A 27,484-nucleotide genomic window follows, 5' to 3' on the forward strand; every position below is an offset into this window, starting at 1 on the left:
CACTCCATCTCACCTGCTGATCCAGGTGGGCAGCATGGGCCATGGCAGCAGCAGAGAGGGGCTCCTTTTATCACATGTTGCTGACAGTCCCAGAAAAAGGGATTCTGAGGAGTTAAAGCATCCTGACTTCACTGGCCAGAGCCCCATCACATTGTTCTCTCAATCCCATTCCCACTGCAGGTGCCCTGCAGGTGCCCTTGGCTGTCTCGGGAGCTGCCAGAGCAGATCCCAGGTTTGCTGCTGGGAGTTCCAGGTGCCACCTCAGTGACAGGACGAGCCCAGAGCCCAGCCTGGCACAGCACAGCAGTGGGGACAGGTTCATAGGCTCTCCTCCTGCTTCCCCAAATATTGCCTTTTCCCTCCAGGAAATCTGGAACCACAGAGTGGCATCTGTCAAGCCGTAGGCACTTGAGAGTAAGCACCCATCAGAATAACTTACTGTCAAAACCAGGTACAAATTCATTTCATCCCACTTGCTGCCATATGCTGCTGTCAAAACTCCATGAACTGTTTAGGCAGCATGTTGGGACATTGTGACTAACTCTGAGCAGAGCTATTTTTTCTGTGGCTCGGTGTCCCTGTTTATCATTGGGTATTCCCTGGGCACAGCAGGCTCAGGGAGAGCCCAGCCTGGGCAGTTTCAAACCCCTGCCCATCACCCTGCCCATCGTCCTGCCCTCTGCCCTGGCCACTCTGCTCAGGACCAGCTCCTCTCTGCTCTGACACAGGGTTTGAAAGGTGGGGTCATTTCTGCCCTGTGCTTTGATGAAATTCTTCAGTCCTGGAGCAGCCTGCTAATCTGAGTCCAAATCTCATTTTCTGCTGCTGGAGCCCAGCTGTTTTGCTCTCCTGGCAGGAAGGTTGGCCAGCACGGCCTGTGCTGCAAGAAGTGGGAAACAGACCACAGGATAGGTAAAGAACACATTTGCTGTTTTATTGGTGCCTTGCAGGGCAGTAATACTGAAAAAGGGGAATGCAAAAGAAACAAAAAACCCAAAAACCAAAACCAAAATCCCAGGATGGTGGCGATCCACATCGTATTTTTTTTAAAGAGTACATCAACTCCTGTTTTTTTTTCATTTATTGTGGCATGAATGATAACATAAAACCAAAACATGAAAATATACAACTTATATTACACTATGTGTTATGAACAAAATATAAATCTATAACTCTATGTTATATTTACATAATTATTTCTTTTATTAAATTTCAAGTGAGATGGTAGGTTGCACATACTTTGTTTTAAGCTCCAGGCATTTGATTGTCTCTATTTCTTTTCTATTTTCATTTCACTTGTAAAATCCAAAACGTTAGAAGGAGTAAGAGCTTTAGAGCCAATGGAGCTATATAAATACTGTTTCAGCAAACCAGTGACAAAAAACACTGGGGAGTAGAGAAATCAGTCAGTAGAAAAAACGAACTTGACACGTTCTTCAATCTGGGAAACTGACAAGTTAAGATAAAGTCGAAAAAATGTAAATATAAACCAAGCTAAACAGACAGCCCGTGCCCTGTGAATTGAGGATACACTGAGTGAACGGCAGAGTTCTCTGCAGGATGGAGGGTGGTTCTACAGCAGTGGTCACCAAGGGGTCCTGTGCCCCACACCTGCCCCAGCTGCCCCTCTGGCAGCACACGGATCCCTGCTCAGCCCCACGGAGTCTCACTGCTTCTGATGCTACAAACGCGGTGTCAGAGGCTTCTTCGGGGACAATAACAGCTCATCTCTTTGGATTAAAAAGAAAAAGCTCTGAAAATGTGCTGTAAAAAGGTTAAAGACAATTTACTTTCTAAAAAATGATTTAATTAAAGACAGTCTGCTGCAGTAACCAAATCTTTGAAATAATGTCTTCGAAGAAAGAATTTCTTCCATATGCATTCATAATAAGAGGATTTGGTTACAAAACTAATTAAATGCTATAATAATAGCTAGTGTTCTTTTCTGGGGGCCTGATTAATACAGCGGAACGGTTAGATAAAGATGTTAAATGCACTTAAAAATCCTATTTTACTAATATAAGGCATGAATAAATGGAAAAAAGGATATACTCTGTGTTATTTAATTGAGCTTGGAAGCAAGTGCCTCAGTTTTTTTCCTTCCTTTTCCCCTTTTCCCCACTGCTGGAGATGCTTTTTCTCAAGCTCCCAGAGTGCATGGTGGCATCCCCCATCCAGGAGGAGGTGCCTGATCCCCTCCTGCCTCTCCAGCTCCCAGGGAACATGGGAGCAGAGCCCACCCTGGCATCAGGGCCTCCGTGAGCTTCTAGGTTAATAAATCCTCATCTCTTCTAACCTGGTTTTTCTACATGCTCCAGGGCACAGAGCCCAGGAAAAAAAAAAAAAAAAAGAAAGAAGACAAGACAATTTTTATAAATGCATATTTTGCTTTTTTGTTTTTTAGCGTTTTTTCCCCCAGAAAAGTCAAGAGGGACAGACAGTACCCTATTTTCAAATCTGATCTTCTACTGCTGAAGGACATGTGGGTGCTCATCCTTGGACCTCAGAAAACATTAGCACGGGCATAAAAAGCATTTTGCTGGTTTGGAACCCCAGAGCCATTTCCGAAAAATCTATGTCTTCATCTTTTGGCCTCTTTATTTTTTTTTTACTTTTTACCATTTTTCTGCATCGTTTTCAACATCCCAAAGGCGGAGGAGGGGGACAGTCTGCTACAGCCCCAGGGAAGGGCAGGCTGGGCACAGCCTCTCCAAGGGAATGCGCACGGAGTTGCCAGCCCTGGCTGGGGCAGCTGGGAGAGATGGGGAGGGCTTTGTGTGACACCACGGTGCCAGGGACACCAGGCTGGGGACACCAGGCTGGGGACAGCAGGAACTGTCCCACTGTGCCAAGGACACCAGGCTGGGGACATCAGGATGGAGACACCAGGCTGGGGACACCGGGCTGGGGACAGCGGGCACTGCCCATCCCTGCCCATCCTTGGAGCCCAGGGACAGCAAGCTGGGCACACCAGGCTGGGCACAGCTGGCACTGCCCAGCCCTGGTGCCCCCAGCAGCCTCTCCCAGGGCATCCAGGGCTGCAGCTTGGTCCCACCGAAGCCCAGGGACCCCTTCCCACCGAGCCCTTGCTCGCTGCAAGCCCCGCTGGCACCTACCTGGAGCTAAAACAAAGTGGCCCACAGTGACACAGTTAAACCAGAGAGTCTCTCAGCTCAGCTGTGGTGGAAATCAAGCATCCAGCAAATGTGTGGCGAACCCACGAGAGTCAGAAGTCATTTGTTCACAAAGACAGGGAACGAATTTGAAAGTTAAAAAAAAAAAAAAAATAAAAAGGAGCAAATATCTGTTTTCACATTGTACATAGCAATGATATAAAAACAATTGTCTATTTTTTTTTCTTCCTTCTTATCCAAACAGAGTGCTTCAAAAAAATTGGCTCTAGATGACTGGTGTAATTAAATAACTAAAATGAGTGATGAGAGAGCAGAAGTTAATTAAGATTGAAAACAACACTCCCATTAATTCACTCCATCATAATAAACATCAGAAGTTGACATGGCTGGGGCCAAAATTAAAATAAAAGAAAGAGAAATGGTGTGAGCAGAAGAAGAAGCGATTTGTTTTCATATGTATATATATATATATTTATATATATATAAAAAGGTAAGGTGGGGAGGGGTATCCATTTTAAATAGCCTAACAGCTTCATTTGCTGCACTGCCAAATTAGAACAGAATAAAATAAAGTTAAAAAAGGGGAGGGATGTAAATAAATTATACATAATTTACTAATCTGGGAACAGCTGACCATTATTATTATTATTATAATTACCATTCAACACTAGCAAGAAGAGGCAGTTCAACTGAAAAAAAAAACCCCAACACAGTCATAAAATACAAACAGAAAAGAACCCTCTCTGACACGGAGGATATGATCAGCTACTCCAAGCATAATTTCAGAGCAAATCTTCTGAGAGAGAGAAAACAGAAAAGAATTTTTCAAAGCAGAGGTGGAAATCAAAATGAGGAAAACAGAGAAAAAGAAAAGAGATGTAGCAGGGTGCAACTGTCACATGCCCAAACATGGGAGTATTGTCCTAAGTGTTCGATGGCATTTGCTTTTTGCTTTGCACAGGTCTGCAGAGGTCAGGTTACACTTCAAGTGGGATTGCAGAGGCAAAGAAAGGCATCCCCCCTCCTAGCTGTCCTGTTCATGGTCCTGCACCTGGCACCAAGGGCTGGATCTGCCTGACTGAGGGACTGATTGCGAAGCCAGGGCTGCCAAGCAGCGCTGACAGGGCTCTGCGGGTGCCTGGCTGGGCTCTCGGTGCCACTGAGCGGTGCGGGGCTGGCTGTACAGGGCAGAGGGGATGACAACAGCACTGCAGCTCCCTCTGGGACAGGGGTTTACTGCGAGGCGCACAGAGCTGCCGTCCTCAGCTGAAGAAACAATTCGGAGGAGGGTTTGCCCCAGCACGATGCCAAGGCCTCCCAGAGCAGCTCCCAGGCCCTTCCTCACGCTGTGGCTGCCCAAGGAGGGCAGAGCTGCCCAAGCCATGGCAGTGCTCCACAACAAGAATGGGAATAGTCCAGCACAGAGAATGACATTTCAGCTGTGACAGGCAGCAGTGAGGAAAACTCAGCACTGCACCGAGTTCCTGTAACCCCACCTGGAATGTGGAAATCTCCTCACAGCCATCAGCCTTCCTTCCCACACAAACATTGCATTTGTGAAAGAGGGATTTCTGCCAGTGCACAGGAGAAAAAGAAGTCAGTGAAAAAAAAAATTGCCTTTTGAATCAGAAATCAGCACTCAGCCACCCTGAAGGGACGAGTTCATCAGGACTGGGCCCAAGTGGTGGTAGCTTAATTATGCTCAGCACTTGGTAATGTTTCCAGTGTCCCGTGCAGAACAAACCCCATTTTGGACAAGCCTTTTATGTTGTTTATGCTGCCACTTGAAGTGCAAACTAAAAGTAAAGGTTTCTTACAGACCAAGTCCCTTGGAGGGTGCAGGACTTCATTCTGGAACATGCTTTTTGCTCATGATAGTCCAAGATTATTCTTATTAGTACCATAAACACGCACACATGAAAATCCAAGACCATAAAATATTTTTCTCTAAATTTCTTATGTCTCTCTCTCTCTTTTTTTTTTCACCTGAGAACAGCACCTACAGTTTCCTTTAAAAAGCAAAAGCAAAAATATATGTCTAATCTCACCAGCTGCTGGTATATCAGGTTCTTCAAGGGATTGTCTAAGATATAACACTGTCCTAACTTCAGACAGAGCAAGAAGCAAATGAAAAGCCAAAGAAAAACAAAACGAGAAGAGACCAACCTAAAAAAAGCAAATTGGACTAGTTCAGCGCTTTAGTACAAATTTGGCACTTGCTCAAAGACTCAGTATGGTGTGCAACTGATGAAGAGAAGTCCTCTCTTGAAAGGAAATGCTTGTTGGGGTTAACAGAAAGACTCCCCACTTCCTTCCTTGCCAGCCACGCGCACAGGCACGCACACACACACACTTCTGACCCAGATTTGACAGGGAGGAGGAGGAGGAGGAGGAGGAGGAAGAGGAAGAAGAGGAGGAGGAGACAGAGGGGGTTAAAAGGAATTTTATCTTTTTTTTTTCCTGTCAGGTGCATTACCAAAAAAAAAAAAATTATTTCTCTTTAAACTGTAGCACAAAACAACAAAACACATTCACAAGCCACTTGTTGGCACTGTGTACCTGAGTGAGAATTTCTAGAACATTGTAGAACAAACAGCCATAAAGTTTATTTGAAAAAAAAATAATAATAATAAAAGGTCAACGGGTAAGACTTCAGTGCTTGGGTATAGCAGCTGAATTACTGGCATTATTTTACCCATAGCTTATATCATTCTGTTGTTGTCGTCGTCGTCTTCGTTTCCTTTCTTCTGAGCCTTTTTTCCTCTGATGCAGGCTGATGTCTATTAGTCAGCTGATGTCCCAACTAGTTAAGACTAACAGTTAAAGTAACAGTCAGTGTATGAGAAAGTTAATGTGCTTGGCCACTGGCAAGGATAAACCAGACGGGGCTTTATTGATTGATCCGTTTCCTTTCCTCCTTGGAGTCCCGCGGGCGAGCGGCGGCCCCGATCAGTTGGCCTGGCCCGCCATGTGGTTTTCACTGTCACTGCCATAGTCTGCATCGGGGTCCTCCTCCTCCTCGTCGTAGTCGTCATAGACGTCGCCGTTGGCCTCGTCGGGCTGCAGCTCCTCCTTGACGAGCGGCTCGTCGCCCTTGGGCCCGTAGGCGCCGGGCAGCGCGGGCAGGCCGGGCTCGGGGCTGCTGGACACGCTCGAGTGCTCCGAGGGCAGGTGCGGCGAGGGCATGCCCGCCATGGCGATGGCTCCCGGGTACACCACGCCCGCCGTGGCCAGCGGCAGCTGCGCCTGTTGCCTGCCGGGACAGAGAGCGCTGTTACGGCATGGCAAACAGAACAACCTGGACACGCGACTTCCTACGGTAAAACAGAGGGAACTTGAATTTCTGACTCCAATATTCATGGATTTCCAAAAGCGACAGTAAACTAAAAAATGACACCTCTCCAATGACACGACAGCGGCAGCTGCGCCTGTTGCCTGCCGGGAGAGACACATGTCAGGGCATGGGAAATGGAACTACGCGGATACGCAACTTCCTATGGTAAAACGGAGGGAACTTGAATTTCTGACTCCAATATTCATGGATTTCCAAAAGCGACAGTAAACTAAAAAACAACACCTCTCCAATGACACAACAGCAGCAGCTGCGCCTGTTGCCTGCTGGGAGGAGAGCGCTGTTAGAGGACACGAAACAAAACTACATGGACATGCAACTTCCTACGGTAAAACAGAGGGAACTTGAATTTCTGACTCAATAATTCATGGATTTCCAAAAGCAACAGCAAAACCTCTCCAATGACACTAAACTAACCAACAATCCAACAAATTTCTCCCCCACCATAAAAAAACCACAAAACAATAAATTGTTACATTAAGTACACAACAGCGGCAGCTGTGCCTGTTGCCTGCTGGGAGGAGAGCGCTGTTAGAGGATATGAAATAAAACAACCTGGACACGCGACTTTCTACGGTAAAAGGGAGGGAAGTTTAATTTCTGACTCCAATATTTATGGATTTCCAAAAGTTATAGTAAATTGAAAAATGACAGTGCCACCTCTCCAATGATACTAAACTAACCAACAATCCCGCAAATTTCTCCTCCTCCATAAAAAAACTCAAAACAATAAATTACTTACATTAAGTACATAAAAAATTTCATTACAAAACTATAAACATCAAAAAAATTTGAAAAGCAAAAACAACAGGAGAGAGTGCAGGGGGTTGGAATGCTGCATGGACCACGAGGAGGGTGAGCTCAACAGCGGGAACTCCTGGGCATGCACAGGAATTCTTGCATCAGCATCGGAAACTCACCAAGCCATGCTCCACAAACAAACCCAAATCAACTCCACTGATAAGAAAACCCCATCTCTAGCTATACCTGAGCTACACAGCTTCAGCTTGCCTGCTTGTGAGGGAAACTTTTCTGCATCAGCTTGGTGCCGCCCAAAAACAAATATTGAACCAACTGTGGTCCAACTTAAAACCCATGTATTTTGAAAAGCTTTCTTTTAAAAAATCCAGCCTGCTATCAGGAGTGGACATTAGAGTCACAGTAACTAGCCATAAACTGCCAACAGGAGAGAGGCAGCAAGGCCTAGGTAGACTGCACAGGGTTGGGAAGGTGCTGCAGGAAAATGCCTCTGGATGAGGAGAAAGCAGAGACAATGCTTCCTCCACATTCCTTCAGGGCCCTGCTCATTACCAGGGAGAGGAACAGAGGGCTTTCTGGAGCCAGGATGAGTTTACAGAATGGGTCACTAAAGGCCTCCCACTGGAAGGTGAGAGTTTCCACTGGGAGCAGCCCTTGTGAAAAGCAGATTCTCTGAAGGAAGGTGGGTAAAACTGGGGAAAGGCAGGCTTCAAACGGAAGCAGGCATTACTGAAAAATAAATAAAAAGCAAGGAAACAACACGAGCATTTGAGAAAATTTCCTACAGGATGCCTTTACACAGCGTCTAAGCCTCGGAAACCTGTCTGCAGTAATGAAAGAAGAATTATTCCAGGGCACAGAAATTCCCTCAGCATCAAGAACACTGGCTGTGTTATACCAGTGTTTGTTTCCCTGAGAAGCCTCAGAGTCCCGACAAGCCCAGAGGTTTAAAATTCATGCTGCTTTTGTTGCCTTCCTGCATGAAGTAATTCCATTGCAGTAATTCTGTTCAGTACATGCTGCACATTGTAATGTCATCAGCGGTGTGTCCATCTGCACTGAAAAGCCTTGCCACAGGAGACAGGGCAGAGTCTCTTGAGATGAACATTGTTAATTAAGAATGAAACCCTTCCCTGTTCCCCTGCCTGCCTGTGCCCTGGCTGCACAGAAAACCTCACACAGCACAGTGATCCTGAAAGGCTCTCCTCTGCCAAGCAGCTTTGTACTTGTTTGGAATTGCTTGCTGCATTTTCAGATACTTCCTGCCTGCCATCCAAGCAAGGCCTCCCTCCACAGAGCCCCTGTTTCCACGTTTCTGAAACAATCCAAGCTGTCTCAGCTGAAGATACAGCTCTTAAAGTAGGGAGCAGATCTAATTTGCATTTTATTCTTAATTCAGGAGGAAGGCTTTTGTTTTCTGGAGTCAGCATCCCTGCAACAAGATTCAGCACACTTAAATTGCTTTTAATATTTAACAATAGGAACACTTTGCACTTAAATGGTGCTTTTCAGAGTGCTTTTCAAATATTAAATAATTTAAGAATAGTGTTTTCCCACCTCTATGGGATGTCCAGCCCAGAGGATCTTGCAGCAGTCCTCAGACATTAATGTATTAGGGCTCTCAGCAGGCCATGCCTGACACGCTACCACTGCAGATGAGGACACTGAAATAGGGAATATAAAAAATTCCCAGTCCTTCCCACTGGGATGCCTCTAGCAGGGCCACAGCTCCTGCTAAACCAAGCACTTTCTGTGGTGCCCAGGCAGGAGCTGGGCTGGTGTTTGGGAGTTTAGCCCTAAATGACCTGTACTGGTGGGTGCACCCAAACCCACCTAAATAACCCATCTAAAGCAGGAATGCAGTGCTGTGACTGGTGCCTGCAGCCACGGGCCACTCTGCCAGCTGCTGCCAGAAAGACTTCACCCTGGGTTCTGCCCCAGTGCAAATTACCTCCAGAAATGTCTTGATTTCAATGTCAGCCCTGTTTGGAAAGCTGAATTTCTGTAGGCAGAATGTTACAAGGTTAATTTTTCCCCATGATGAGGCATGCATATTAACCAGATAAGCAGCGTTTGGGGGGGGCTCTTGTTGCCACCTATTCTTTTTCCATAAGGCCTCCTCCTCTTTTTTAATCTCTTGATGCCAAATGTTGGCTGACTTCCCTGTGTTTGTTTCAGTGCTTACCACTGGGATCACTGGACCTGCCAGCACCACAGGGTTAAGCAGCTCAAATTTCTCTGCTGAGCAGCTTATTCTAACAATGCACACTGTAGCTGTTTAAAACACAGGCTGCTGACACTTAACAGTCACTGGATAGATGCTCTCTCCTTTATTGCTACTTCCAGCCATTAACTGAAAAGATGTGCAACCCAGTTAATACCGAAAGGATTCCAAACTCAGATGAAACACAACACAAATTCCATTATTTCAGGGGGTTGCTCTTGCTGCTGGTTTTGCTGGGGGTTTTTTTGATCCCTGAGTAGCTTTTAATTTTCACACGTGAATACAGAAATATCGTGGAATATTTGATTACTTCGGATTCTTTTTGATCTGCTGTAACCAACACCAAGGAATATCTGCAGAAGGAAAATACATGCTAGTCTTCTAGACTTTTTTATTCTAATCGTGTCAAACTGATCTATTAGCTGTTTATGAGAACTGGCCTTAAAATTTCTGCCCAACAGAAAGCATTTAACTTGCTGGACTGTAAGACACTACCAGGCAGGACAAATGAACAATGCAGACTTGATGGGAACACAGCTTGGCATCAGTCAACTGAGTCACATCCATATTCCAGCTCAAGTTCAGTGTGCTCAGCAGTCTTTTGCAGACCATTTGCCACAGATCCTACTGAATACAAACTTCTTTTTTTGGCTTTTGGATCCTGAGGCACTACCACAGATTCCTTCAGATATTCTCTCTGAGGCCTCCTAATAGTTGTAAGGCTTTACTAGACGACTTATTACTAGAAGACTTATTTCTTCAACCTGGCCCTCAGCGACCTGGGCTCCATCTGCACCACTGTCCCCAAAGCCATGCACAATTCCCTCTGGGACACCAGGAACATCTCCTACACAGGATGTGCTGCACAGCTCTTTTTCTTTCTGTTCTTCATCTCAGCAGAGTTTTCTCTCCTGACCATCATGTGCTACGACCGCTATGTGTCCATCTGCAAACCCCTGCACTACGGGACCCTCCTGGGCAGCAGAGCTTGTGCCCACATGGCACATTTCTTTAGAAATAACTTTCATTGGAAAATCTTAAAGCCTTTTTTCTCATGATCAGAGTGGAAATGAGACAAGTGGCTGAGGTGTTGAGTGTAAAACAGAGACAGCAATAGGGTTCCTAAAGCTGCCCAACCTCCTCTTGGAACACTTTGCTGTGCAGCACAGCTCTCATTTCCTAGGTTAGCAACACCTAATGCTCTCTCCAATAAACTACGATAAAGAATGAAGATTTCCCCTGATTCTGGTTAGTTTTTGGAAGGATGGGTGTGAGGGAGGTGCCCTACCCGACGTTGAAGTACTGCCTCATCTCCTGGCGCCGGTTGCGCATGATGGCCTTGTACTCGCCGATGCGCAGCTTCTTGCCGTCCACCAGGCACGTGCGCTTGGGCCGCGGCTTGTACTTGTAGTCTGGGTACTTCTCCAGGTGCTGCTTGCTCAGCCGGGCCTGCTCCTCGTAGTATGGCTGCTTCTCTAGGTTTGTCATAGCTTTCCAGCGAGATCCTGCCACCAGAACACAGAAAAATGAGAAAAAACAGAGATGAGATGCCACTCGTCCCCAAACGCTGGCAGGCAGGGAAACAAGTAGGTCACCCAGAAGAAGACACCCAAGGCCACTTGGCTTTGGGCTGGGAATCTGTCAGAGCTTCTAGACAGGGTTCTGCTCTTGTTTGTATTTGACTCATAAACCTCCAGGGGATGGCCAAGATGCAGAGAGAGGCAGCACTGGAAATTTTGACCCTGTATTTTACTGAAATTTATCTGCCTTACAGAGACTTTCAGGTGGGCAGTAAAACCATGATCCCGACAATGGCAACCCTGACACTTTGTTCCAGGAAAGAAAGCAGTGTGTTTTGGAGGGATGGACACACAGAGGCAGTGTATTTTGGAGGGATGGACACACAGAGTCTGCTCTTCTGTGGCCCCACACTTTCCCCTGGCCACATGCCTGCACACAGCTCCTGCTCATGGAAGGCCCCACTCCATGGGCTGCTGTCTGTGATCCACAGCTGGGTCAAGGCATCAGATCTGGATATGCACAAGTCCACAGCCTAATCCTTCTGACAAACACTGGGTCTTTCTGGCTCCCAGGCTGGTAGTGAGGAGAGGAACTGGCTGTAAATGCTCTGCAGTCAGGTACAAGAGCCTGCAAAGACCTTAAAGCAATGCCTTTAAAAGCTATAAACTATCCCAGATGTGTCAGTGGGGTTTTAACTCCAAGACCAAGTCCTGGGAAACACTGCCAGCCCCAACTGAAAGAATTTACTGTGTCATGAAGGGAAAAGCACTGGGCACTGGCATATCTCTCCCAGGAGCTGCACTATGGCTTCATTGCTGGCAGCCCTGTTTTCTGACTATGCTAACCTAGATATTTGAGATAGGGATACAGTAAAGACTTCAAAGTTGTTTTCAACTGCCTACTGAAAGTTATAAACTAATATTTCTTAAAGGATATAATATGGGAGCAGAAAGTAAAAGTTCTGGAATCAGTTGCCCCATTTTATTTTTCCATTAAATACAGAAGTGCTTCAGGGTAAGATACATTTCAAATAACAGGAATAGTTCAAACTGTGAAACCTGTGGCCTAGAAAGAAAACTTTATTGGAAAATAGTCAAGTTTCCCACTGGAAAAATGTTTGAATAGTTTCTCAATTTAATGGGTTCATAATGCCATATGTCATACTTGACTTCCTCTTGTTCCTCATTTTTTACGGTCAGCTCATGCTACCCCTCAGGCTGGTCTTATCCCACTGTACCCCCAATACCCACAGTAGAAGGAGCACAGTTATCCTTTCCCCAGGAAAGAAAACACTTTCATTCCCTCTAGAAAGGCCTGTTCTGATTACTGACACCATTTCCCCATTGGATCTTTATTCCATGCTGCAGTCTGGGCTTCCAGAGAGAAGAACTGGTACCAGCTGCCCTCACATCCAGAGATAAGCCGTGTATGAACAGCGACGTCTTTGTCCTGAGAAGGGGCAAAGATGTGGTGGCCAGAGTATTTAGGGAAAAAACCCCAAATTCAAAGGCTCTGCAGCACCTGCTCAGCTCCTGCCCCTCAGCTGAGCCAGGGCAGCCAGAGTTGTGCCCACACAGCTGTGTGTGACTGGCAGCACATCTGGAGAGGGCAAATCCTTGAGTCCAGGGCACAAGAGAGATGCCCTCACCCCTGCCCAGACACTTGTGCTCCAGGCACACACGTGCTGCTTTTAAGCCACGTTTCTCTGACAAGATTTTTCAGCTGTTTGCAATACTCTCTAACTTTCAGTGCATTAGACTGACATTTTTCAATCTGAGTACCTGAATCAGGCTGATTTTATGTTTAAAAACATTCTCACATAGACAAACCCTTGTATAATGTATAGGTATGTGTACACATTCATGTAAACACATGTATACATTCCAAGAGAATTTCTGAAGCTAGTAATTAATTTTTTTTCCTAAAATCTTTACATAGATTTCTCAGTGAAAATAATTAAAATATTTACTGAAATATCTAAACAATGCATTATTAAATTGACAGGGTCCAGCAGTCCCATTTTAGCACTTTTTTAACAATTTACTAAAAAAACCATTATCCACAAGTTTAAGTTGCAGTGAACAGATGGATGACAAACGTATGCACAGATGAATTTAGTGACAAATCCGTGTATCTCATTTTTATGCTCAAAACATAATACCACAGTGTCAAACATAATCCCTAGAGAATTCTAGTGCTGGGAAGGGCACCTCCTCTCATTTTACTATAAAAATGACCCTGGATTGGTAGAACTCTATCTAAGTTACTCTGAGTGACAACAAGCTCTGTGACTTGTAGCGGTGCTGCTGGAAAAATGGGAAGGAGAAATTGTGGCTTTCTAATAAGGACACCCTAATATCTGGCTGAACTGTGAGATTTAATTGGTCACCCCGTGCCAGTTAACAGACAGCTCCCTGCTGGCTTCAAAAGCCTGGCCTTTTGCAGCTGAGGGAAGAACTTTGTAATGTTTCTGTCAAGAAGGAAGATGCCAGGACATCCCTCTCTATTGCACACGTAGAATGAGAAAAAAAAAATCAAATGTGATGCTGTAAAGAAATAGAAACATCATCTTTCACTGTCTCAGACCTTGCTTTTCCCCATATCTGGCAGCAAAACAGAGAGTTTGGAGTCAGCTATACTGTCTGTCACCTCAACAGGATCTGTAATGAATTTGCACATTTTACTCCAACTACTGTATATCTAATCAGAAAAAGATGTCTCCATATCTCCCTGATCTAGCGCCAAATAGTAAAAGGTGATTCCTTATGTTAACAATTTCAGCAGAATGGCTTATTAAAACCAGATTTTAGGGTATTATAAAATGCTTAGAAGCCCTTTAAAATGTCAACCAGGATCCCCAGAGACTGCGTAAAATGTCAGCCCAGCTCAAGCGCCTGTTTTAAGCAGAATGAATTAGCAGCGTGCTGTCGGAGGTTGTTATCCAAAACAATCAGTTAAGAGGGAAAACATCAAGCTGCCTTTGTACTTTCTATATGAAAAGGGCCATTCAGAATGATCTTGTAGATTTCTGAGGCTGATTACTTAAAAACAGGTTTAACCAGGTCTACTCTCAATTTAGAACCAGACCAAAACTATTACTGCCCTGTCCTCCGGCTAATCACATCATACACCTCTGACCAGTATAATCACTTTTAACCAGTATAAGGTTCTATTGCCATCAACACAGCCAATTTAGCCTTCTAATCCTGTTCCCATAACTAATCTAATCATCTCGTACCACCCTTTAAATCATGGGTTAATATCATCACATCTGCCATCCGTGGCAATACATTTTGCTTCTCCAACCAATTTATCTCGTTCCCACTTGCCCCCTGCTAACTTTTCATAATACCACTCTAATCAAGGGAAGCCTCAAACCTCTGACCAGTCTAAACCTGGCATATTTACCAGCCCTGCAGCTGGTTAATGCTGCCATTAGAACTGCACTGCATCTCTTGAGCAGCCTGCAAAATCAGCGAGATCTGCAGCACAGGTAAACACGTTCCCTGCTTAGCCACTGGCCTGAGGGATGCTTAGGACTTGCAGCTGTTTTTATTGGTAAAAATACAATCTCTGTATTTTGGTGGCAGATTTTTCTGCTGAGAAGTAATTCACTGGCCTCAGTGAGCCTCACTAGTCACCTACTGCACCATCCAGCACAGCACAGAGGAGTAACTTTGGACAGAACATGGTCCTGAGAATCTGTTCAAACACTGACCAGTTGGAAGAATTTGGTATGAGATTCAGCAGATGATGCTCGAGACAAATATTGATGGGGACGTGAAGAGCAGATAATATGGAAATCAGGGTTTTTAAAAAATTCTTTTCAGTGTACAAAGAATGAAGAACCACCAAATGTAGGAGAAGATCAGTTTTGGGTGATAGCTCGTTGCCTGTGAAATGAATCTAAGTTCACTCTTAATTCTTCTCCAAGGAAAACCCACGAACCCTAATGAAGCAATTTAAAGGGGGTACAGCTCCTTTAAAAAAGAATACAATCTCTACAAGTAGACAAATACTGATTTCCCAATTACATTGCGGGCCCTCAAGCAGCCACCAACAAAGAGTGCGTTAAAGCTCTACACTACAGAAATATAAGAACTTTATGACTCCCTCCCCATTAACAGGCTAGCCTATATTTAAATAGGAGAATTAATGCTAGAATGAGTAACCAGGTGCACAAATCTGTGGGGTCTGCTGAGATGCATCTGCAGGGCCTGAGAGAACTGACAGATGAACTGGCTAACCACTATTGGAGAAGCTTTGGCAGTCTGGTCAAGTTATTGCTCTCTGGAAAAGGAGAAACGTAACCCCCATGTCTAAAAAGGAAATACTGGGAACTCTAGGCTCCTCTCCTCCTGGGAAAAACTGCCACAACCTCAGTAATTACAAAGAATATTTCAGGCTGTGGTTAATCCCCACTGCTGGGCACGCAGGGGAAGCTCCCATCGCTGTTCTTGGTGCAGTGACTGAAAGGCAAGAGAGAAAAGCAGCAATTCTGTCCGGTCAGGCGCTGGGCTGAGCTCGGTCAGAGCCTGCTCCAGCTGACTCTTACCTAGGATCTTGCTGATGTTGGAGTTGTGCATGTCGGGGAAGGCCTGCAGGATCTTCCTGCGCTCGTCCTTGGCCCACACCATGAAGGCGTTCATGGGGCGCTTGATGTGCGGCTCGTTGCTGCCGCGCCCGCGCGACTCCCGGTAGATCCGCGACTCCGACACCCCCGCGCTCCCTGCAAGGCAAGGCACACGGGCTGCACTCCTGCTGCAGCACCCAGCTCAGCTGCTGCACGCCCCGTGAGGCACCATTCACAACAGGTAATGGCTGATACATCCTACATTGCCACATTTATTTATTCTGTTAATTCGGTATCACACACCCAACAAGGAGTTTTCATTGCTTTCAAACACAAAGTATTACACAGCTTTTCTAAGCCATCTTTTCCTGCTTAATTACATAAACCAAATCTATGCTTATCAAGCAGGTTTACTTTTTATTTTCATCCTTTCTTGCTTACAAAATGCTGGTCATATTGTGTCACCTTTCTTCTATGTTTCTGTCACTGTAGGACACGAAAAACACCAGCGCACACTGCTGTTCTCAACGTGAAGGAAAAGGGGAGTTTATTTTCTGATTCTAACATTTATAGTTTTCTAAAAGTGGCAGTGGACTGGAGGGTGACAGTGCCACCTCTCCAGTGACACTGGTCAAACCAACAGTCTATCAACTTTCTCTTCTTCTATAAAGGAATGCAAAACAATGAGTTATTTACAGAAAATTTGTGAGAAAGTTAACTACAAGAATGTCAACATCAGAAGGCTTAGAAAATGTTAAAAAACCAGAGTGACACGCTTCTGTGACAGAAAGGGTGTGATAGATGGCAATACTGGGCATTTCTTCTTAAGCAATTCTCTAACTAGCAAAATTTACATACTTGCCTGTTTTTGCACTTACATCTCCTTAACAATATATGCAACAGCAGAGAAACAAATAAACATTGTGCTTGCTTCATCAAACCAGTAAAGCCCACACAGATGCAGAGCACACAGCACTTATGGAGGATCAGGCCTACTCTTCATGGCTTCCCTGTGTGATCTCACTTACCCCACATAAATTTGCCTCTTTAGTCCCTTTTACTATCAGAAATACATTTTTAGTCCCATCTTGGGACCTTCAGTGGACAGAGGGAAGGTTAAAAATCATCTCCAGACTAAAAACACCCCACGATGAATCACTTCCTCCTGCCTTGTTTCACAGCCATTTATTGCTAACAGCTTGTATTCCTCATGAACCTACAAAGCACTGGATTCTCCCTCAGATCCTGTTGGCACACACACACAAACCTGGAAATCAGGAAAATCATTGGTACTGACCATCAGAATCTCCACTCATGTTGAAATCCATCATTGCGTGGCTGAACTTCCCATCTTCACTCTGCTTTACTGCCAGCTGCTGGGTCAGGGTCTCCAGTGTTGTTTTGTCCTATATGGGCAGAATGACAGGATTTGGAACAGGAAAACAATTAAATGTTGTAACTCCAAAGTTTTGACATTATTTAGGAGGTTTTTAGGGAAGCTAGATAACTATACACAAGTGATTACTGAGCTATGTATGAAGAATAAATAACAATGCTTCTTCTGGAAGAGACAGGGTTACAGACTCTACCATGAAGTCCTTTTCAAAGTTTGCTCATTAGCTAGTGATAAGCAAACTCCATAGTGTTGAAAAGATTGGCTTAGTTAGGCATGATAAAACTGGCTGCACATCTGAAGAATACTTCAACTCTGTGTTGCTGGGACTGCAAAGCTGGCCTGAGGTTTAGGTGACACATGCTCTTTTGCAATGCATTTACTGTAGCACTCTATTTCTAGCCTGCAATTCCAGCACAGAGACATGGATGGCTTTGCTCTGTTCCTTTTTTACAAGGCGGTATTTTAGGAAGCAGCCCATAGGGCAAGAAAAAACACCCTACAGTTCAAACTGACTCAGGCCTTGGGAAAGGTTCAGCCTGAATTAAGCATGATCCTTGGGCAGCAGTTTGTGTTCTTGTCCAGACTGTTTTGTCCAACCCTGCTAACACCCCGTCCATCACTCGTGTGGTCAGAACTAACTGTGAACCCTGGATTGCAACAGGCTGCTGTGTGCTGCCAATTAATCTGTCTAAAGACTGCCAGAACAACATGCTAGGGCAATTCATTCCAATGTCCTCTTCAAAACACCTCGCTCCCCCAGAATTGTTTGACTCTACAAACACAAAGGTGTTCCATTTTCCAACTGTTTTTGTTTTCCCAATGACTCCTGCTCATGAGCGCTCTTTCTTCCTGACAATCATATGTTTAAAAATAAATCTTTCAGGGAAGCAATACTAACATTTCAAAATCTCAGGCACTGTGCCTTTTGCAAAGCTAAGAAAATGAAATGATGTGGCATGATAATGAAGTGGCTCCAGTCGAAAAAATTCTTTTGAGCTTCTTCCTGAAAGGAAAGATTTCTGTTTCCTTGCTCTATTCTACTCCTGTTGGCTGTGAAAGATCAATAAACTAAAAAAACTTTCAGTTTCCACATGGCAACTGTTTCATGTAGCCTAATAATGTCACTGGGATGTGTTACACAGGAAAACAGAAAAGAGAACAATGCAAATACAGAAATGCTTCCTGCAAAGAGATGTCCCTGTATCTGCAATTCAAAGAATGGTTCAAATTCATGTAAGTCACTGCACAAAGATTTTCTCAGGAACAGTTAGAAACAAGGCTAACCTGCTCTACTTTGTATTTTCAGAGTTTAGGGAACACGAGGTTAACTTTCCTATTCCTCACATTAATTTTCACTGTGAATCCCTTTCACACTCCTGGTGCTTTGTCTCCACCCTGACACTTCAGCATGGAAACCACGCAAGAGGAGTTATCCTCTCGGTTTTTGCAGGAAAAGCTCATGCAGCACACTCAGTCTATCCAAGGAAAAGGGTTTCCATAACACTACAGGCACAGCAGCTCCAGGAAGGCTGGAGAACCTTCAAACAAGCGCCTGAACTAGCCAGGCATTTAGCTTCACCCAACTCTTTGATGCACCATTTTTAACTCAGCTCTCATTTCCAAAGCAGCCTGTCAGAAGTCAAAAAGTCAGGACTAAGTTGAATTTGTATTTCTTCCAAATTAATTGCAGATATATAATGGAAGTCAATGGTTTTTCCTCAGAAAAAAAAAATCTATTTACTGTCAACTTAGTAATGCTAGAGTCCTGCAAGGCACAGCCCAGCTATGGCTCTTTGAGAGCCTGACCTAGCCCAGGTTTGGTTCCTTGGTCAGAGCCTGACTCAGCTTGTGAGACAAGCAATTCTAAATATTAGACAGCAGAAAGCAGCAAAAACAAACAGCAAGGAGCACTCCTGTCCTTCCAGGAGAAGAAACATGAAACACAGCCATCTCTTGCTAAACTTGAAGGGATTCCGAATTTCTGAATTTTATATCAGACCTCAGAAGGCTGAAAGACATTTTATAAGTATTTTATTTCTTTATGAAGGATTTCCTAATCATCATTTCTATTGGATTGTAGGAGACACTCTCTGGAGGGGCAGCAAGAGCTCTGTTGACTGGATCATTTAAAATTCTAATGGGTAAACCAGAGAAGAGAATACTGTAGAGAGCATGCAATCTCAAAATAGCCCAATTGTTCAAAGTATAACCAGAGAGGTTTCATCAACAGCCACAACGTGATGAGGAGTTTCTCAAACTTTATTAATCAAAGAAATTAACCTGCCACAGAAGACTGATCTGTACCACAACTCCTAGAAATGCTCTAATTATATTTAAGAGAGCAAAAACACATACACACATGGAGTATGTCATGTAAAAAAAAAATATAAGAAATGACTAAGCACCACAAGTCAGACTCAGTTTTGTGGTCAGCTGCAAAAGTTACTTGGCTCTCTGTCATGGATAGCTGTCGTAGTTTAACAAAACATTGATCTAAAAATGACAAGAACTTGGTTGCAGTCTCTTTCATGGAAGAAACATAAAACAAGAAGAGTCAAAACATATGTAGAACAGCCTGATCTCGTTTGCAAGAACTCCTCCCACTACTAGATGAAAGTGAAGCAAGCCCTTGGAAGGTCTGAGGAACAAAAACATCCTGCTGGCTTTGCCTCTGCCCTCCCTCAGCACCAGCGCTCAGGGGGCACTGGGAGCATCCCACACCTCCATCCAAGGGGTCTGCAGCCCTCAGAGGGCTGGGCACAAGGCCTGGGTGCATGGCCTGGCTCCCTGCTTCCTCTGGAGCCATCCTGAGAGACCTGGGCACAAGGCCTGGCTCCCTGCTCCCCCTGGAGCCATCCTGAGAGGGCTGGGCACAAGGCCTGGGCACAAGGCCTGGCTCCCTGCTCCCTCTGGAGCCATCTTGTGAGAGCTGGGCACAAGGCCTGGCTCCCTGCTCCCCCTGGAGCCATCCTGAGAGGGTTGGGCACAAGGCCTGGCTCCCTGCTCCCTCTGGCGCCATCCTAGAGGGCTGGGCACAAGGCCTGGGCACAAGGCCTGGCTCCCTGCTCCCTCTGGAGCCATCTTGTGAGAGCTGGGCACAAGGTCTGGCTCCCTGCTCCCTCTGGCGCCATCCTGAGAGGGTGGGCACATGGCCTGGCTCCCTGCTTCTTCTGGAGCCATCTTGTGAGAGCTGGGCACAAGGCCTGGGCACAAGGCCTGGCTCCCTGCCCCCTCTGGAGCCATCCCCCAGCCTGGGCTGCCTGGCAATCCCTGCAGTGCCCTGGCAGGAGCCATTTCCCCATGGCATATCCAGGCCTGCACTGCCATTGCAGCAGGACTCTCCCCTGGGCTGCTCTCCTCACTCTACCCCTGCTTTCCCTGACAGGAACACTTCTCCTCTCTGTTCTGATGCCTGCAGAGAAAGAGCCAGTTCCAGAGGAGGAGTTCGGGACCATAACTTCACATCCAGGACCATAACCACACATTGGTTCAGGACTGTAACTTCACATTCCTGCTTTCCACATCCCAAGGGAACTGAAGGGCCAGGCAAAAAGAGCCAAACACAGTTACCTAGGGACTGCAAGGAGAAGCTTGTTGATCACCTCTTCCACCTAGGAATTCCCCACACACAGATGGACACAGCCTGCTACCTTTGCTCAATGATAATAAACTGAAAAGAAACAGATGGTTGCCTGCTACTGTCCTTTTGTGTGCCTCATTTCTTCCCTTCCCTTCCAACTACAGTTTGTCCTGCTATTTCCCATATCTAAATGCTAAAGGCAGTATGTTCAAATAGATTTGGGTTTTCAGGAGGTAGTTTTTATCTTTGATTGATGAGCAGAACCAGTGACAGCATCTGCTGGGGTTTATGGTACTGAGGCACATCTCCTAGCCCAGCAAGAGCCTGTAAATATCACCCCTTCCAACACATACCCTGCTCAATATGCACCAGATCTTAGAGTTTCGGCCGGATTAATTGCTATGACTGCACAATCAAAGTTCACTTTATGACAGAAAAACCTACTGAATTGTTAGACAAGGTGGTGGCACAAGGTGTTATCCATTCAACCCTGTGGTATTTTTCTCAGCTCTCTGAGAAGCTGAAGAGTTCTATCTAGCACAAATGAAGACTTTGTAAAGGTAATCTTTGTGTGCAATCCCTCTGCCTCTTGTGGTAACAAACATCAGAATTGGCTGAGCTCTAAACTTTTCCCCAGAGTCCCACCAAGTGTGGAGCACACGAGGCAGGCAGGCATGAGGGATGGTGGAGAGCTGGGAGAACTCAGGGAACAGCAGGCAGCAGTGAGAGCTGTGCCCAGAGCTTTGCAAGGATGGATTATCTGCCCAGGATGGACTATTTGCACTGCAGGCTCTGCTCCTGCACATGATGGTGCTCCACAACACGTGCTGTGCCTTCTGCCCAAGCCTTGCTATGGTCCAGATCCTGCCACACCTCTACCTGCTGCAAGAGAATTTCTGCTTTGACTGTGTCACCAAGTGTCCTTCACTCCTTACTGAATTACCCACAACATTTCACAAAGAAAGGCAGGATTAGTAACTGCTTACCAGAAGGGAAACTGAGTCACACGTTATGGGACTTGCCAAAGGCTCCTTAGAAAGGCTGATAAACATTTTAGTAACTGAAATTAGCACTCCTGAATCTTCCACAAAAAATACCATCTCAAGCCTGTAATTTCTTTATGAGTGTGGAATTGTGACTCTTGCTGATGGCACATGGTACCAAGGAGAGCAAAATAAAAGAAAGCAGTTATAGATCCACCACTGCAATGGACCTTGCTTAAGCAACGCCTGCAGGGCTGTAAAACTCATAAAAAGCACATGCATAAATGATAAAATAGAGTGAGGCTTTCAAATGTTGACTCAGTAATTGTTAAACCCCTTCTGGCTGCACAATTTTATAGTCTTCTACTGTACTAATGAAAACGCAAGAAACAACAAAAAAGGGCTTTAGCCTTCCAATTACATAAACTCTGTGGACCACCAAAGAAGATGAAAGATTATTTATAATGTCACAGCAAGTTATCATTTGGGAGATTTTTTTGTTGTTGCATCAAAGTTGAGTAAGAAGAAACAATGCATTCACCACCCCCTCAGCTCTTTCAATCTTGCTTATCCAAGATCTCTATTTCTCATGGAATAATCCACCCACAGAATCTAAAAGCAGCATTAGAAACAAAAAAATAAAAGAACAGTCTTTATATGTGGCTCTTCCTGATTTTACGGTACTCCTTTCACAATTATGACAGTCTAAGTTGGGGCTACATCAGTTGGAACCATACCTTTTGGTTTACAGTACTTATTAAAACCCAAATTGCTTCAATAATGCCCAGAAACCACTGCCCCTGATCTTCAATCTACATGAAGGGTCATACAGACTCACAGAAGAGCTTCCTCATGGGGAGTTATGGGGAAAAGATCAGAATGACCATGAAGACATTTAACTACTGTTCTCTCAGGAACAGACACCAATTCACAGAGGGAATTTGCTGAAACTTACACACGCATTTCTCTTTGTTGTGTATTGTGGACACAGGGCTTCAGTTTCTAAGAGTTCTCAAGTCAGTATCTTTAAAAGCACCTAAGGCATGACAGAGCCCACTGAAATAAAAAGAGGAAAATCCTCAAGAACATAGCAAGGGTCAGGACCCTAAGGTAGCTTTTTTGTGTTTTGTTTTTTCTTTTCTTTTTTTTTTTTTTAATTAATTCTTTGAGAAAGAATGAAAGAATAACTTCATTCATAAAGTGCATTATTTGGCCTGGAAACAAGCAGACGGGAAGCATGCAGGACTGGCCCAGCCCAGTATTTTAAAGAAGGAATAAAAAGGAAAAGGAGTGAAAGCAGAATGCTGAGATGCCATTTCCTTCTCAGCGAAGTTGTTAGAGCATGGGCAGAGGCACTGACCTCAAGCAGATTCAGTTGTAATCTGCTGACTGCAAATAGGTTAAGAGTTCCATGACCCAGTTTCTCAGCCAGACTGCTCCTTGGGCTGACATGGCCTGTAACTCTCTGTGAACTGTTCAGCCACTGCACCTTAATTTCCTGAACTCCACAGGATGGAGACAGTGATGCTTTCCCACCACTGTGAGGAGTTCTGAGGTCTCTGGATGAAATGTGCCATGGAAATGTTAACTGGGGGCTTCCCGGAGAGTCTAAAGCTGGTACAGCTGATCAGCCTGGAAAGGAAACACCGGCTGGGGGACAGGGGTGGCACACTAAAGTGAAACAAGAGGAAAATCTCAACCCACACAGGATTTCCTGGGAAGGAGGGTCTGCATGCAGGCAAAGAGAAAGCAAGAACACAGACCCTGCTTTCCTGGCAATTGTGTCATAAACAATGGGTGAGTCAACTGCACAGCACCAATGCAGCCATTGCAGAATACTTTTTTCCCATTTTTCCCTAGAAGGAATTCAAACTCTGCAGGTACTCAAATGATGAAGGCTGCTGTACCTCTGCTTGCACTTCCTCCAGCCCTGCTGAACAGGTCAGGCTGAGCCCTCAGGAGCCCAAATGGACACAACCCACAGAAGAACCAGGCCCAGCCTCTATGAGACTGGAGAGAGGTACCGTACTGATGCTGAGTCCACAAATGAGCTGAAAGCCCATTTTTATGTGATCACATAAAAATAATTAAAAAATCTCAGGAAGTAATAAGATCTCATGGCTGTAGGGCAGAGCTTAGAACTTAAACCCAAGGATTCTAAAAGCTCCAAAGTCGTAACAAGGACTCCCCATCACTTGTATAGTTTTACTTTCAGCAGGAAGTTGATGCATCTTTATTGGGATTCATAAAACTTCCACAGGAGCATAAACAGTGGCAGTGCTCCCTGACCCACACTGTGAATATTCCCAATCTCTGCCCCTTGGAGTGAACACAGCCTGAATCCCCATTTGGAGTTCAGCACCTGCCTGGGCCCAGGGTTCTCCCCTTGCCTGCTGCTCTCCTGAACCTCAGCTGGGCTTTCACACACACACCTCCACTGGCAGAACCCATCCCTCCCTCTGCAGGCTTTGTATTTTATTAGCTAACCCTGCCCATACGTCCCTGCCAACACAAGGCACCAAGGACACCCAGAAATATCCACAGCTTGTCTTTAAAACATGGATCTGGGCACTTAATAAATGAGGGTCAATCAGGAGGGGAAGAAAAGCAGTGTTTTAAAATGAAGAGCTAAAACCTTTGGGGGAATAAAAGAAGTTCTCCCTGCAGAATCTCTCCCTCCCATGCGTAGGCACTTGCTAACTGAGAGTAGTGGCACTGTGACAAAAGCAGCAAAACCAAAGGCAGGCTCTGCTAAAGGAAAAGGGGGAGGGGAGTTCTTCCACTGGCCATCTGTGAAAACAAGGCATGTGGCCATTAGATGCAGAGGCTGTAAATATAAATATACACAAGCTCCACAAAGCAAATGGCAAAAAAGAAAAAAAAAGGTGGGGGGGGGACAGATAATAAGTGGTTAAACTTTCAGGTGAAGTAAATCAAAGTGTTTATTGCTTTGTGTTGGGCAAAACCAATTTTGATATTGGTCCCAGTTTCAATCATCCCAAGTTCCTCAGCCCAGCCTGACCCACGGCCTCTCAGTGTCTGCAGCAAGCACAGGGTTCATCTGCTGTGCCAGCCCTTCTCTTTTCTTCTCCTGCCTGCCCTTCTGTCCTGCAACTTTCTCTTGACTTTCTGGTTGAAATCTAACCATTAGGAGAAGGAAAAAAACTTGTTGAAGCAAAGTTCTCTACTGCAAGAAAAATTTCAATGTCATGTGTTAAACCAGCTACTCCATGTGTGCTCAGTAAAGTGAACTGCAGTGTTTCATTTCTCAAAGGCAGCAGGAGCTGCTGGTTTGAGATTCTCAATATTGCCCTTCTTCCCAAGGGGAGAGCAGGGCCTAAATCCACTTCAGCTCAGAGGATCACAGTGGTGTCCTAAGAGTTAACTGGGCTCTCCCCATCCATCAGGCAGGCAGCGAGGCATCAGAGGGATGATGGATGTAAAATTATTGCAGGGCTGCCACCCGATACACTTCCTGCCATTTGTAACCAGCGCTGGAACCGACACACTCCTTTCATTATTAAACATCCACATTAAGCCAACATTGGTCACTGTCAGCCCACGTTTGGCACTTTCTTAAGGGGAGCAGGGAGAGCTGGGGCTGCGAGTGGGGAGGATGGAGGGAGGAGGGGGATTGGGAACGGGAGCAAAGGCATCCTGAACCCCGTGCTCCACAAGCATGAATAATAGGCTCAGCTCGCAATGCTGCAGTAAATATTGGTACAAATAGCTCTTTAGTCACAAGCCAGCACACAAGTACATGTCAGAGCCTTTTAAAAGGACACACTGCAAGCAGTAACAGGGAGAGCTTGCAGCGCAGGTTCAGCCCCAGTGAGGGAAGGGGGGTGTACTGGGATGCACTCAGCTGGGAGTGCATGCACACCCTGCTGGCTCTTTGTGCTTGTGTACACCTCCCTGCCTGTTCTGGGGCTGAGCAGAGAGGCCAGAGCTCCCTGCCTGTCATGCTGTTTACCCCAGGTAACACTGTTTATGTATGGGATGCATCAAGCTATAATTAACTGTAGATGACAATTACAAATAAAGCTACGCTCTCGGGTTTCCAAGAAACCACAAAAACACACGCACTTCTCATTTATACAAGGAAGTGTTTCCAAGAAAAGTAATGTAAAAATATGTTTTACTGCATTTGCAATTAAAATAGGTTTTAGTGAAATCCGTGTTCATAGTGATGCTCAAAGTTTTTACTGTAATCCTCTGAAAATCAAAGCCGTCACGATGGTCCAAGTTGGATGCCCAAAAAGTGACTCACCCAAATCATCTTAGCCATTTTTAAAAGTATTTTCTTATGTATGACTCCCTTTATACAGCTTCTCTCTACTTCCAAAAAATTCCTGTCTGACTCCTGCCTTAGCTGGCATGTCTGGCTCTCCACAGGGATCAACCCCTCTGGGAACATCAGCAAGAAAACAGGACACATCTGAGGAGCCCAAAGAGCTTCAACAGAGACTCCCAAAGATGATTTCCAGCCCCAACCCTGCCCAGCTACCCCTGGCAGACAAATCCCCACAAAGAGTCTCCCATAAATGCTGGGAATGGCACAGAGGCCCCTCACTGGAAGGCTGCAGAAGCAATTCTTGCCACAAAAAGCTTGACAGGGAATCACAGGCCTCCAAAAGTACCCCACCCACTGCAGCAAAGAAGGGAGAAACATCTGGGATAGCCCCAACAAGTGTTTGTTACCTACAAATACTAATGTGCATTTCTAAGCGCTAATACGCACAGGAATACATAGATATATATTAGGATAAAATAAAATAATTACATCTTAATACCACCCCCATCTCCAAGTCTCTGGTCAGGAAGCAAAAGTGACAGACACGATGTCTCCAAAGATCAGGGGCTGCCACTAAGTCCTGCAGTGGGACCTTGAGCTGCTGAAAAGGGAAACTCTGTAAAAAAACTGTAGCCCTGTTTCTTGCCAACCAAATTCCCAACTATCTCATTCTCTGCCTCTGAAAACAGAGAGAACCAGAATAAAGTTTAATTTAAAACGGCAATACTCACTTTCCTCTCAAATCTTGCTCTTAGTAAGAAAACCTTAATGTCCCAGAGCAAAAAATACACAAACTTTAGAGAAGTTGGATTGTTTGTCTGGATATGAACTTCACATATTAAAATAAATCACAGAATCAATTAGGCTGGAAAACATTTCTGAGATCATCGAATTCAAATCAGTGAGCCCCAATAAAGTTCTGGCATTAATTGTATCCAAACCTCCAAAGCCTACAGCTGCTTTAGAAAAATTCTCTATTGAGCAAACCATTTTTTCTCCCTGCTACCTTGTAAAAGAACTCCTGTCTGCCCTCCACGAGCCTAGCAGGAGGTATGAATTAGAGAGGAAAATAAACTTCAGCTGAGGTTGAGGGTGTGAAGTGAAAACAGAAGGAATAAGGAGAATCCCAAGAATAGGAAAGTAACAGAATAAAGTGAATGCAGATGGTTCCACTCCTGTTACTTAATCAAAAGGCTGTGCAGAGTCACTAGAGCCAGCATAAAGTCATGTGTTAGAACAACAGCTGATCTGTATTAAAGAAGATTAACTGGCAATGCCATGGTGGAGGGCCTGGGATTATTTTATGTGCTTCCACTGCCGAACAAGCCGTCAGCACAATTACTGCCCTCCGATGTGAATGACTGATCTGTAACCACAGCTAAACAGCATGCTGCTTAGGGGCCTGGGTGCTTCATGAAGATGAATTTCCATACCATCAAAGTGCTTTTAATGGGCTTCCTGATCCAACCACAAGGCCTGCTTTGCAAGTATATAGAACTCAGGATGAAGGCTTCCTGTCCAAAAGGATTTGGTCGGTTGTCACTTGACAATTCCCAGCCAGCACAAGGGAGGAGAGGGGGGAGATAGGTAGAGTTGTCTCTGCTTTGGAGGATTTAAAAAAAAAAAAAAAAAGGCAAAAGAAAAAAAGGGTACAGATGCTTTCTGAAT

At 45.1% G+C, this 27,484-nt stretch overlaps 1 protein-coding gene across 13 annotated transcripts in view; it reads right to left on the minus strand.

Annotated features, from left to right (window-relative positions):
* Positions 1 to 918: 918 nt before the first annotated feature.
* SOX5 (SRY-box transcription factor 5) overlaps positions 919 to 27,484 on the minus strand; it is a 592,640-nt gene continuing 566,074 nt past the window's right edge. For 12 of the 13 annotated variants that reach the window (XM_064734430.1, XM_064734449.1, XM_064734440.1 and 9 more), the window contains 4 exons: positions 16,861 to 16,969; positions 15,546 to 15,719; positions 10,758 to 10,974; positions 920 to 6,387 (listed from right to left, as the gene is read on the minus strand). In XM_064734430.1, coding sequence (XP_064590500.1) covers positions 6,084 to 6,387; positions 10,758 to 10,974; positions 15,546 to 15,719; positions 16,861 to 16,969 — 804 coding nt within the window. In that variant the 3' untranslated portion in view covers positions 920 to 6,083. Of the gene's footprint in view, positions 6,388 to 10,757; positions 10,975 to 15,545; positions 15,720 to 16,860; positions 16,970 to 27,484 lie in introns of all 13 variants that reach the window. The other variant, XM_064734473.1, reaches the window with a different exon arrangement.

This window comes from Zonotrichia leucophrys, chromosome 1A (assembly GCF_028769735.1).
Source record: "Zonotrichia leucophrys gambelii isolate GWCS_2022_RI chromosome 1A, RI_Zleu_2.0, whole genome shotgun sequence".
Classification (NCBI taxonomy): domain Eukaryota; kingdom Metazoa; phylum Chordata; class Aves; order Passeriformes; family Passerellidae; genus Zonotrichia; species Zonotrichia leucophrys.